Consider the following 12,309-nt stretch of genomic DNA (forward strand, 5'->3'; position numbering starts at 1 on the left):
AGGAATTTTTCTATTGGTATTCAGTGAAAAGTGATTTTTTTCATTTTATACTCATTTTACACAATATTATGAACCACCCTAATGAAACATAATGTATTCAATGCTAGTTATAGTGTATATCATTAAACAAGCTATTTCGAGAGACTAGTGATCAATTTCAAAAAAAAAATTCTAAACATTTTGAACTCCGCCTTCCACAATTGAAAAACGACTAAGTCCCAGAGAGTAAATTTTTGCAAAAAAAAATTTTTTCAGATGACACCAATTCTAGACGTTTCATGCGTTATTAAGTCATTTGGCATCAAAAAAAAATTTCGAAAATCGAAATTTCACGTACCCTTGGGTGATTTTTCGATTTTCAAAAAAGCCAAACTTCAATCGCTTTGCGCAACCCCATTTTAAGTCCGATTGAGCTGAAATTTTGCACAGGGTGTTTTTTCGAGCAGGTGAACATTTTGTATAGGGTTTTTTTTTTTTAATTTTCTGGTCACTTTTTTTCCATACGATGATTGGCGCCCTAGTGTGTATCCATCGTCCACAAAATGCCGCACTATGTTTGTTTTCGATGCGGCGGGGTACCGTTCTTTAAACGCGCACACTTCTGATCGAAGTAGCTTCACTGTTTTCGCCATAATGGTTATTGTTCGACTGATAGAGCTGTCAAGTTTTCTCTGCTGATTCATGGGTTACTATGATTGATGTTGCATGAGTAGTTTCGACAATGCGTGAGAAAGTAAACCCATGGAAAATCGACAATTTTAGTCCATTTTTGTTAAGGCAAACGTTATTGTGTTGTTTTTCTCGCGGTTTAAAAGTGTTTTTAATTATTTGTATATTTCTTTCTGAACTATAAAGACCCTTTAAATTCTGAATTTTTCGCTGGTGTAAAGGTTATTAATTGCATCAACATGGGCGCAACTAAGGAAAATTTCTTGGGGGGGGGGGGGGTCTAGTTTTCATACATTTTATTTTAAAAAAGAGAAAAAAGAGATAATACGCGCTTATTTAATAACCCATAAAATAGTGTCGTAACAGTAGAAAAATCACTTCAATACGGATTATTATATTATTGGCACAATCTCAAAATCGATAGTTTTGAGAGAAAAATCTTTAAATTTTAAAACGTTCCATTTTCATTGAACCTGTTTGGGTCTAGTATGTCCATATAATAGGCAAGTTATACGAGTTGTACAGAGCCGTAGCTACTCCGTTTCGCGTAGGGGGGGGCAAAGAATTTTTATTTAATAAAAAGTTATTTTTGTGGAGTTAGCAGTTTAAGGAGAAACGGGATTGTGGCCTCTTCCTATACAATTTTGAGGTTAGAGTTATTTTAACTTCTGTATTTTGATCGTAAAAAATTCGGCTTTCACTAAATAAACAGCACTCAAATTGCTACTTCAGGCATGCAACAGTTGTGAAAACAATTGATCAAAGTTTCATGAACGTAGTTTTCATGAAAGAATCTATTAGCGAAAAAATACTGAGAGAATGAAGCGGTTCAACCGTCAGCCCAAATTCTGAATTTTACGATAGGCTTTGTTTGATCAGTGTTTACCATCAGACCAGGTAGAGTGTGGAATGCCTAGTCCAAAGTCCGGTCAGACTACAATTTTTATAGTCTGATTTTATTTTGGACCGAACCGGAACAGAGTTGTTCGGACCAGGTCTGGGTTATGCTTCCGAGATGTGGAAAAGTCTGGCCAAAATATATTGAACTGAACATGAACATGAGTCACAAGATCATATTGCAGGAAGTTAGGATACTGGCTCACCAAAAGATTGAAGAACTTATCCTTTTTGGCATATTTGCTCAACCAAAAAATTGACTGATACCGTTAACATTAAAAAACTGGTGACTATTCAATAATGCTTATTGCTAATATTTCACCTAGTATCATACATGAGAAAATTGCGTGGTGGGGCAACACAAACGCGTGGGGGCGCTAAGCCCCCCTAGCCCCCCCGGTACCTACGGGCCTGGGGTTGTAACGTCTTTTTTTTGTCTTTTTGGCATATTTTAAATGAGCTATAAAAGCGCATCCACCTATACTGCCGTGAGATGACAAAGTGACGTAAGTGCCACTTTCTCGAATATGAGTTTTTCATGCCAATTTGTTCATTATTCGAAGACCTATCTTTTGATATCTTCCTTCTCGTTGTTACTTATTCGTACGTTACATAAAATAAAATAAAAAACAAAGTGACGTTGGCACACATTTCCATACAAAAGTGACGAAGAATTCTTTCGTTTTTGGGCCGTACTGAAAAACTGATCACTTGGATCTACGTCACAATGTCATCTCACGGCAGTATAACTCTGGATTTTTTGTGAATTTTGAGCTATTCAGACTATGAGAAGTATTTTTTTGTTATTCGATGTGAGATTATATTTGTTTTTAACCTTAAAGTGAAACTGTGTTGAAGCCAAAAATAGTCGACATCGACCCAAAACTTCAAATTTTCAAAAGCATAAGACAGCACAAGCAAGCATAAAATAGCGTTTTCACAGATGACGCACTTTTATAATCTTTTTTTCTAGCCTGTTGTGACTTATAGGAACATGTTTTCAATATTCGTATCTTAATTTGAGATAGTTTCCTTTTTTGGGCGTTACTGACCTTCAAGAGGGGTTTTGTTCCATTCTGAGCTCAATCTAAGGTCATGTTTTATAGTTCCAACAAGCATTTTTTCACCATTCTGAGATAAATTCTTATCATTATAGCCATTTCCGGAGCATCTAGACATTCGAGTTTCAATTTGAGATAGCCTTATTAACTTAATATCATTTTTTTTGCCCTTTCTGACCTTCCAATGTGATTTTTTCGTTACGTTTTTACGACACTCAGAATATTTTTTAAGACAGTTTTTTTGAAACAATTTTTTCGTTGTTCTACTAATAAAAATTTTATTAGGAGAGTTTTTGTCGTTAAGTATGGGACTGTTTTCTTTCTTGACATGTTTTTGCATTTAGGAGGAAAATTCTCAGCTTATTTAGTAACATTTTTAACCCTTCACGACCCGCAGAAATATCTCTTCGTTATCCTGAACTCAGTTTCGGACCGGTTTTTACGCCGTTTCTCCAGTATTCTGAGTTCAATGTGGAATCATTATTAGTTCTTTACTGGTCTTCAGAAGTGTTTTTCGTGTTTTTATTTTTGTTATTCTGAGCTCACTTAGAGAAATATTTGACTTCTTCTGTTTCGCAAAACACTTTTTTGCTATTGAGAGCTCAACTTGGGATCATTTTAGTTTTTACACCTTTCTGGTCTTCTGGAGTGATTTTGCGCTTTTGCGGTCATAGATTGAAATTGTTTTCTTTTCTATCTACTTCCTGTTTTTTTCCGAAATTCTGAACTCAATTTAAGAACATTTTGGTTTGTTTTTCAATTTGTTCTGAAATCTATTTAAGATTCTTTTGTTGTCTCTGAAAATTATTTGTTTTTCGGAAAGCAATCTGGTATTCCTAATATTCAAAAATATTTTTTTGCAATTCTTCAATTTTAAATTTTTTCGGCATTTCAAGTTGAATCAAGAATCGTTTTCAAATTAAGGTGGTCATTTGAAGCATTTTTTCAACATTCTGGGTTATATTACTCATTAGCAATTTGTCATCATTTTCAGTTGAATTTTGAAGCATTTTTACCACAGTTCATATCTAGTCTGATTTAAAAAAAAAACTACGGTCAGCCAGGCCCCCTTCCATTATTCCAGCAACTGACAAAACATTCTGAATATTTTTTTCCATTTCCCAGATCAAAAGGAAAATGTCTAACCTACGTGGTGGACGAAACAAAGGACAAACTGTGGCAGTGGTTCGACAATCTGATCTACTAGCAGCAGTGGCCTGTGGCAGCGGAACACTATCCGAAAAAAAAGCGAACGTGACGACTTACGACAAAACACACCAAATCATGCATTATACTGTTTTCCAATTTATTTATTTTTGTAACTTTAATTTAGCTCTAAGCCAACAGCTGAACGTGTTTGCGAAACAAAATAGATAGTGGAATACCTTACCAACAGTTTAAACGTTTTTATCTCGTGCACTTTTGCCGCCATTTCAAGCGAACTGCTCGACTCTGCGGGTGGTTGGCATGCAGTTAACCGTTATGCGACGAGATTTATACGCTCGCTCTCTCTCTCTCTATCTTCTACCAGAGGCAGAGTGTGCGTTATTTCTCTTTAAAAAAGGGAGCTAGTTAATTCCTGTACCGGCTTGCTTTAGTCAATCCAATCAGTCAGTCAGTGTGAAACGGACAGTCGCTTGGGAGATTTCGAATACAGTTTTGTCATTTTATCACAACAGTTCACAATTAAAACAGAAAATGATGAAGCTTTTCGACAACATCAACGAAGATGTCTACCGGGCGTACGTTTTCTGGTCGGCGATTTTGGTGGGCAAAATGCTGGTGATGTCAGTCCTGACCGGATTGCAACGTTTCCGAAAGAAGGTAAGGTCGAATTGATTACTGTTCACATCTGAACCAGGAAGTATTGATTGGTTAATGGTACGGAATGATACCGAGCGCTGACGTGTTATTACGCAACAGTCGAGGTCCATTAGGTATACATACATAAAGATGGCCTTGAACTGATGCGGTCGGCCCGCTTTGCGTGTAGTGGTACGCGCCTGCTGCTTATAACTGATGGAAGCGGAATGACGCTGCAACTTTTCTCTCGTAATTAAAACAGATGAATTCATCTACTTTTTTGTAGGCTTTTGTAAATCCAGAGGACATCGCTTCCAACCCGAAGCTGAAGCTTAAATTTGACGACCCCGACGTGGAACGTGTCCGCAGGTTTGTACCAAAACATTACCCACTTCTCAGGCGTCTAACCTTCGAATCGTTTTTAGGGCTCACCGCAACGACTTGGAAAACATCCTTCCGTACTTCGTGATTGCTTTCTTCTACATTCTAACCAATCCGGACGCTTTCATCGCGGTAAACATTTTCCGTGCGGTCGCTGTGGCCCGGATTATGCATACCCTGGTGTACACCGTGATGGTCATCCCGCAGCCAGCTCGGGCCATTGCCTGGCTGGTGCCGTACGCTGCCAGTTTTTACATGACCTTCAAGACCGTGCTGTACTTCCTGTAGGCGCGTGTTGGAATTTTAGGGTGCAGGGTTAAGGTGCCATTTCTTATAATGCACGCACAAACACACACATGTCACTCAGGAAGATTGTGTTTTTTATTTTCAATTCCATTTCGTAGGCTTCATGTTTTTACACAAAATCGAAGAAACGTCCATCAATGCTGAATGTGGTGTTGAATAAATTGATTAAGCTAACGTTGAAGCTTTATTTTTTGCTACCCAAAGCATCCATAAGAAAACAGAATTTTCAAGGTGTTTTTCTTCCTGCGTCATCATCAGAGCGAATGAGGGGGGAATCGACCGTTACAGTGCTTTTCTTCGTTTTCAGTTCTTAACCATCAGATCAGCACAGAGGACGTACTCCTGCCAAAATGGTTCGCCTTTTCGACAACATCAATGAGCAAGTGCTACGCACTTACATCTTCTGGGCAATGGTTCTAGTTGGTAAAATGCTACTAATGTCGGTTTTAACCATAATGCAGCGATTTCGTAAAAAGGTACGTTATTACGGTATTGCCATTTCCATGAAGTAACATTTCCATTCTTTTTTGTAGGCCTTCGTAAACGAGGAAGACATCGTCACTGATAAAAAATTGAAGCTCAAATTTGACGATCCTGATGTAGAGCGTGTCCGTAGGTAAGGTGCAAAACACCTTCAGCTGATAACAAACAGTTTAATCTGGTTCAATCTAATCTTAACATAGAGCCCACCGAAACGATTTGGAGAACATTTTTACCTTCTTGGCGATAGGCTTTTGCTACATGCTAACAAATCCGGATCCTTGGCTTGCCGGGACGATCTTTCGGCTGGTTGCCGCCGGACGGATTGTGCATACGGTCGTGTACGCTCTGGTTATTGTTCCGCAGCCGACGCGGCTGCTGGCGTGGCTTGTTCCATATGCTGCCTGTTTGTATATGACCGCCCAAACGTTGCTATATGTTATGTGAGGGGGGAGGGGGGTAATTAACTTCCAGGAGTGGTGAGTGACTCGGTATTTAGAGGAGAAATAAAGTTAAATGAGTTGTAGTTCAAACATCGTTGTTATGATGACACTGATGGAATGTCTAAAGGTTCATGAAAAAGCTCAATCCTTATTGAGAGTTTATTAACTACGAGGGATTTATTGTTTATTGACGTGTAATTACGTCTTACAGCAACAGGGGTACGAATTGGAAAAACCGGAAACATCAAGTGTCACGAAAATTGTCCACTTTAAAATGTTTAGAACTCAGCCAGTTTCCAACGAATTTACTTCTTTCTTACAGCAATCGATTGGAAAGCTCTGCGTTCAACGAAAAGAGGAGAATTACGATTATGTGATGCTAACTATTGTACTATTGAAGAATGTAGAATTGAAGAATGTTTCGGACCAATTAGAGCCTTTGTTGACTTAATAACCGACTTATTGTGGTATTTGTTTTACTAGCTTTAGTCCACAAAGACACGCCTACCGAAAGTTTAACTCTCAGTAACCGTAGAAAAGCATGCTAATGTCGAAATTTAATCTTCATGACCATTCTCTGTTAGCGCGTTGAACAGTACAGTCGTTTATTTTCGCTCGCAGCGATGCGTGGACAACGGGATCGACTACGGCGTCCAGCTGGCAGTTTACAGGGAATATCGACCAGTGTCTAAAATCCATCGATGAAGCGATATCACAGGCCCGGGATTAACACGCGCCGGCTTCCAGACGGGTGAGAAACTTTCTGAACCTAGACTACACAACACCATAAGACGGCACTTTCAGCGTTCTGGTCTGCCTCACCTGAAGACCAACATCAATCGTCTCAACAAAACCATCAAAGCCAGCTTGATGGATCTCAGTCTAGTCTAGTCTACACTAACACAGCCAGTACTTGAAAGGATCCTGGAAAATGATATCCACCATTTTTTTAAAAAATGATTTCTATATATTTTTCTTGTCAACGGCCAGGCCTACTGTGTAGCGCAATATAATACAATATCACCCTTATTCTTGTTTACGGCCGTATCGCTTTCGTACGAAAGCAGCAGCGGCGTACGAATGCGATACGAACACATACGAATCCGATTCGTTCTAACCAATTCGAGCTTTCGAACATCGTTGCTTTCGTACGAACGTGCCATTCTTGTTTACGTACGTATGCGTATCCGTATTCTTTTTGCTCTCGTTCGCAAACATCAGTCAAAAGTTGCGAATCGCTGTACGTATCGCTTTACGTATCGCCGGCGCCGGTAGTTTTTTCTTGTTTTTCTGCTGTTTTGTGTTACTTTACTAGGAAAATCGAATAAACCGAAGAAAATTTCTCACTTAGTGAAGTGTGTGCAACATTCTGAAAAGACATTTGGGACAAACGTTGCTGAAAATCTTCAATTTAGAACACAGCAACGTCAGTCGAAAGTTGCGAATCGGTGTAAGAATCGCCGGCGCCGGTAGTTTTTCTGCTGCTTGGTGTTAGTTTTTTGAAAAAATTTAATAAGATGAAGAAAATTTATTGTTCCGTGAAGTGTGTGCAACATTCAGAAAAACATTTGTGACAATCGATTTTGTAAAATCTCCAGTTTTAGAAACAGAACACCGTTAGTGGAAAATTGCGGATGACTTAACGAATCGCCGTTGCCGCGGGTGTTTTTTCTCGCTTTTCTGCTGTTTTGTGTAAGGTTTTTTGGAAAAATGAAATAGGCCGAAGAAAAATTCTAGTTTAGGGAAGTGTGTGCAAAATTTTCAGAAAAAACATTTGTGACAACGGATTTTTTAAAATCTGGATAAATCGCTATACGTATCTGTTTACGAATTGCCGGCGCCGGTAGTTTTTTCTCGTTTTTCTGCTGTTCTGTGTTACTTCGCTAGGAAAATGAAATAAACCTAAAAAATTTCTCACTTAGTGACGTGTTTGCAACATTCTGAAAAAAACTTTTGGGACAATCGTTGCTGAAAATGTCCAGTTTTGAAAACAGAAGAAAACAGCAACCTCAGTCGAATCTGGCGAATGGCTGCACGAATCGCCGGCGCCGGAAGTTCTTTGGCCTTTTTCTGCTGTTTTAAATTATTTTTTTTAATCGAATAAGTCGAAGAAAATTAATTGTTTTGTAGAGTGAGAGCAACATTTTAAAAAACATTTGCGGTAATCGATTTGAAAACAATTCAAGTTTTAGGAACGGAACACCGTCAGTCGAAAGTTGTGAATGGCTGTATGAATCGCCTCGTTTTATCGTTTTGAGCAAGGTTTTTTTTTTTGAAAAATCATACAGGCCGAAGAAGATTCCTAGTTAAGCGAAGTGTGTGCAATATTTTCAGGAGAAACGTTTGTGACAATGGATTTTTAAAAGTTTCCAGTCTTGCAAACAGAGTAGCAACGTTAGTCAAAAGTTGTGAATCGCTGTACATTTTTTTACGAATCACCGGCGCCGATAGGTTTTTTTCGTGTGGTTGCTGTTTTGTGTTAGTTTACTAAAAAAATCGACTTAGCAAAGTACTTTCTGTAAGCGGGGATTTTTTTTTATTTGAGAGTTATTTCCTTAAAGATGCCTTGTGCATTTTGGTATAGACTTTTTCAAAGCAACGAAGCTCAGAACCCTTTAATTATATTGAAAAACTGTCTGAAAAAATTTTGTGAAAACTAATGCATTGTAAAGAGATATTTTTGACGTAATAATAAATAAATACAAAGTTCTAATTTACAAAAAAGTGTTGTTATTTTTTAGAAACTTAGAATAGTAAAAAAAACTTTTGTCAAAAAGTCCGGAAGAGAAATGAAACAAAAGAAAAGTTCGAGTTTCCGAGCAATTTTGAGAAAAATTGCATTCCAATGGTAACTCCCCTTTTTTTTTCCAGAGCATAATTTTTTTGGAAGGATAAAATTATAAAGTACAATTTTGCCATAGAAATTACGTCAATTAAACAAACCATTTTGCCTGTAAAAATATTTTCAATTACGCAAAGAGGGCTCTATTGGAGATCAAAAATATTTTCACAGCCAAAACGGTTTTTTTTGCCTGGCATTGTTTCTTTGGCAAAGTTGCAGATAGTAATTTTGTTCTTCCAAAAAAAAATTACCCTGCGAAAAAATAAAAAAATAAATATTTGTTTAACAAAAATTATAATTTTTTTTCTCTGATTTCTCCATTATCGGGCAGTTCTTAATGTTTAGGTAATTTTTTGTAGTTTTTATAAAAAACAAGTTAGATTTTAAAAAATGAGCTTTTATAGATAAGTAATTTTTAATTTGGAGCATATATATATATATATATATATATATATATATATATATATATATATATATATATATATATATATATATATATATATATATATATATATATATATATATATATATATATATATATATATATATATATATATATATATATATATCCATATAAATATAATGTCGATTGGCAACAACCCGATAACGTGGCCGGCACCTGTACTGGTTTCATCAGCAAAGGTGTCAGACTTCGACCACCGAACCATCGCCACATGGAGACACTACCAGGAATGCGAGGTCAGCAGATTAGCCAAGTGTGTAGGGCCAGAACAATTAGAATCATCCTCAATAAAGTCAGTCAGTTTTAGCAGTGAAGTCGTGTAGTAATTTTTTAAAAACGTATCCGTAGCATAAAGTAAGTTAATAAAGTAAGTTATATATATATATATATATATATATATATATATATATATATATATATATATATATATATATATATATATATATATATATATATATATATATATATATATATATATATATAGTGTTGGATGATTTTTCGTATTTGCGCAGTGATTTTAATTGTTGTATGATGTTATGTTATGTCATTAAGATCTGCAGACACTCTTTTTGAAAGAAGAACGGAGAAATAACTCGAGAAATTTCTTTGTCGGTGATCCCGAAAATTTTTTGCGTGAGTTAGTGTTTTTAAAGTGGCGACAAAAATAAATACACTATTGAAATATATATACAAAACAATCCAAATTAGCTTTATTTCTCTACATATTGTTAGCAAAGTGATTTTTTACGTTACAAACCTCACTTTCAAAATTTTGTGGCCTGTTTTTTGTTTTGTAAAACCATATTCAATCTTCGTGGAATGTTTACCCACAGGTTTTCACGAGTAGAAGCTGAACAAGCGACTGTCCGACGTTCCATAAGTTTGTTTAATTCTTTGGATGATGCTTTGCAACCTAGACTTTCCCAATCTTCCATAGAATTTCTAATGGATTTAAATTAGGAGTCTGCGCTGGTCAAACTAATAATTTCATATTTTTGTTTGAAAATCATCTTCGTGTTTTCAATACTGTATGTTTAGGATCGTTATACTGCATAAAGATCCAGCAAAGTGGCATGTTTTTTTTGGCATATGGAAGCATATGGTACACAGGAAACTTCATTCTACTTCAAAAGCGACACATTTGGGCAAGTACTGAAGTTTCTAAAAAGTTTTTAGACTAGGGTGCAACTAAATGGCATATCGTGTTTTGGTCGGATGAGTCGAAATTTAACCTTTTTGTTCCAAACGGTCAGCAGCTGGTGAGAAGACCGGTGAATACTGCCTTCAACGCACAATTAACCACAAAACGGTGTAATACTGTTTTCTGATGCTGGTATGGAACCCATTGATTTTATAACATAGACTATGAATACTAACGACTGTGTAGATATTTTAAGTAGCGCAATGCTTCCGTCTGCCAAAGAAAACATGCTTCTTTGTTGGAGAGTAACGATCCTAAACATACAGCATTGAAAACACGAAGATGATTTTTAAACGAAAATATAAAATTATTAGTTTGACCAGCGTAGACTTTCAATTTAAATCCTTTAGAAATTCTATGGAAGATTGGGAAAGTCTAGGCTGCAAAGCATCATCCAAAGAATAAAACAGACTTATGAAACGTCGGACAGGCAGCGTGAAATGCTAGTTCAGCTTCTACTCGTGACAACCTGGTGGTAAACATACCCGGAAGATTGAATATGGCTTTACAAAACAAAGGACAAGCCACAAAATTTTGAAAGTGAATTTTGTAACGTTAAACGTCACTTTGGTAATGATATGTAGAGAAATAAAGCTAATTTGGATTGTTTTGTATCTATATATTTCAATAGTGTATTTATTTTTGTCACCACTTTAAAAACACTAACTCACGCAAAAAAATTTCGGAATCACCGACAAGGAAATTTCTCCAGTCGTTTCTCCGTGCCTCTTTTAAAAAGAGTGTCTGCGGACCATAGTGACGTAACATAACATCATACAACAATTAAAACTAACATAACTAACGTAACATAACATCATACAACAATTAAAACTATATATATATTTAATTTAATAATTTTAAACATTTCAAATTCATTGATTCCTTGCGATCTGTTTATATCGTTTGAAATGATTGGTTTTATCGGAATGACAACATCCTCGACCTTTGGCTTTTGAACATCACCTGTATTCCGGAAATATATTGGATGCATTTTGGGTGGTATTTGGTCACTTTAGGATATTTTTCAGAAACCGTAAGTCGCCATTTTGGATTTTAAAATGGCATTTGGAGACCATTTCTGGCCTCTGAGCGTCATTATGGTTAAAGAAACACCCATAATGGGTGGTATTTGGTCATTTGCCGCTGTTTTTTAGAAACCGGAAGTTGCCATCTTGGATTTCAGTATGTTATTTGGAGATATGCCAGGAGAAGGAGGGTTGTCGAAACATTATGCACATGTTTGTTACACCTAAAAACATTCACCTGCCAAATTTGGTTGTATTTGGTTGATTGGTTCTCGAGCTGTGCGAAATTTTTGTTTCATTTGTATGGGACCCCTCCCTTACAGAAGAGGGAGGGGTGTCAAACCATTATGGATATATTTATTATCCCTAAAACATCCACATGCCAAATTGGGTTACATTTGCTTGGTCGAGATGTGCTTAAATTTGTGTTTTATTTGTATGGGACCCCTCCCTTTAAGAAGAGAACCACCGGAAAAAATCATATAGGTTGGTATTCAATCATTTTTGGCTGTTTTCCAGAATCCGGAAGTCGCTATTTTGGATTTCAAAAAAGCACGTGGAGTTCAATACTAGCCTCTGAGCATCATTCTGGTTTCGAAAATAACCATTTTAGGTAGTCTTTTTGGGCTGTTATTCAGAAATTGTAAGTCACCATCTTAGAATTCAAAATGATGTCTGAGGTCGATTTTTGGTTTTCTGTGTACCATCACGATTACGGAAATAGCCATATTGTGTAAA

The 12,309-nt window shown here is 36.5% G+C and overlaps 4 protein-coding genes across 5 annotated transcripts in view; all 4 read left to right on the forward strand.

Moving 5' to 3' along the window:
- LOC129718867 (uncharacterized) overlaps positions 1-4,016 on the forward strand; it is a 40,267-nt gene extending 36,251 nt beyond the window's left edge. For both annotated transcript variants that reach the window (XM_055670046.1, XM_055670047.1), the window contains exon 5: positions 3,753-4,016. In XM_055670046.1, coding sequence (XP_055526021.1) covers positions 3,753-3,834 — 82 coding nt within the window. In that variant the 3' untranslated portion in view covers positions 3,835-4,016. The remainder of the gene's footprint in view (positions 1-3,752) is intronic.
- Positions 4,017-4,218: 202 nt separating this feature from the next.
- Positions 4,219-5,291, forward strand: LOC129718869 (microsomal glutathione S-transferase 1-like). Its single transcript, XM_055670049.1, has 3 exons — positions 4,219-4,451; positions 4,717-4,799; positions 4,856-5,291. Exons 1-3 carry the CDS (start codon positions 4,326-4,328, stop codon positions 5,097-5,099), a joined length of 453 nt encoding a protein of 150 aa, XP_055526024.1. The 5' UTR covers positions 4,219-4,325; the 3' UTR covers positions 5,100-5,291.
- Positions 5,214-6,052, forward strand: LOC129718870 (microsomal glutathione S-transferase 1-like). Its single transcript, XM_055670050.1, has 4 exons — positions 5,214-5,348; positions 5,425-5,593; positions 5,651-5,733; positions 5,801-6,052. Exons 2-4 carry the CDS (start codon positions 5,468-5,470, stop codon positions 6,042-6,044), a joined length of 453 nt encoding a protein of 150 aa, XP_055526025.1. The 5' UTR covers positions 5,214-5,348; positions 5,425-5,467; the 3' UTR covers positions 6,045-6,052.
- Positions 6,053-6,670: 618 nt separating this feature from the next.
- LOC129718868 (microsomal glutathione S-transferase 1-like) overlaps positions 6,671-12,309 on the forward strand; it is a 48,966-nt gene continuing 43,327 nt past the window's right edge. The window contains exon 1 of the mRNA XM_055670048.1: positions 6,671-6,791. The gene's annotated coding sequence lies outside the window, so the exon portion shown is untranslated. The remainder of the gene's footprint in view (positions 6,792-12,309) is intronic.

The sequence above is a fragment of the Wyeomyia smithii genome, chromosome 1, assembly GCF_029784165.1.
Source record: "Wyeomyia smithii strain HCP4-BCI-WySm-NY-G18 chromosome 1, ASM2978416v1, whole genome shotgun sequence".
NCBI classification, from domain to species: domain Eukaryota; kingdom Metazoa; phylum Arthropoda; class Insecta; order Diptera; family Culicidae; genus Wyeomyia; species Wyeomyia smithii.

Coding starts and splice junctions, on each gene's coding strand:
- LOC129718870 (XM_055670050.1), top strand. CDS start 5,468: ATGGTTCGCCTTTTCGACAACATCAATGAGCAAGTGCTACGCACTTAC. Junction 5,594..5,650: donor TGCAGCGATTTCGTAAAAAG/GTACGTTATTAC, acceptor TCTTTTTTGTAG/GCCTTCGTAAACGAGGAAGA. Junction 5,734..5,800: donor GATGTAGAGCGTGTCCGTAG/GTAAGGTGCAAA, acceptor ATCTTAACATAG/AGCCCACCGAAACGATTTGG.
- LOC129718869 (XM_055670049.1), top strand. CDS start 4,326: ATGATGAAGCTTTTCGACAACATCAACGAAGATGTCTACCGGGCGTAC. Junction 4,452..4,716: donor TGCAACGTTTCCGAAAGAAG/GTAAGGTCGAAT, acceptor ACTTTTTTGTAG/GCTTTTGTAAATCCAGAGGA. Junction 4,800..4,855: donor GACGTGGAACGTGTCCGCAG/GTTTGTACCAAA, acceptor AATCGTTTTTAG/GGCTCACCGCAACGACTTGG.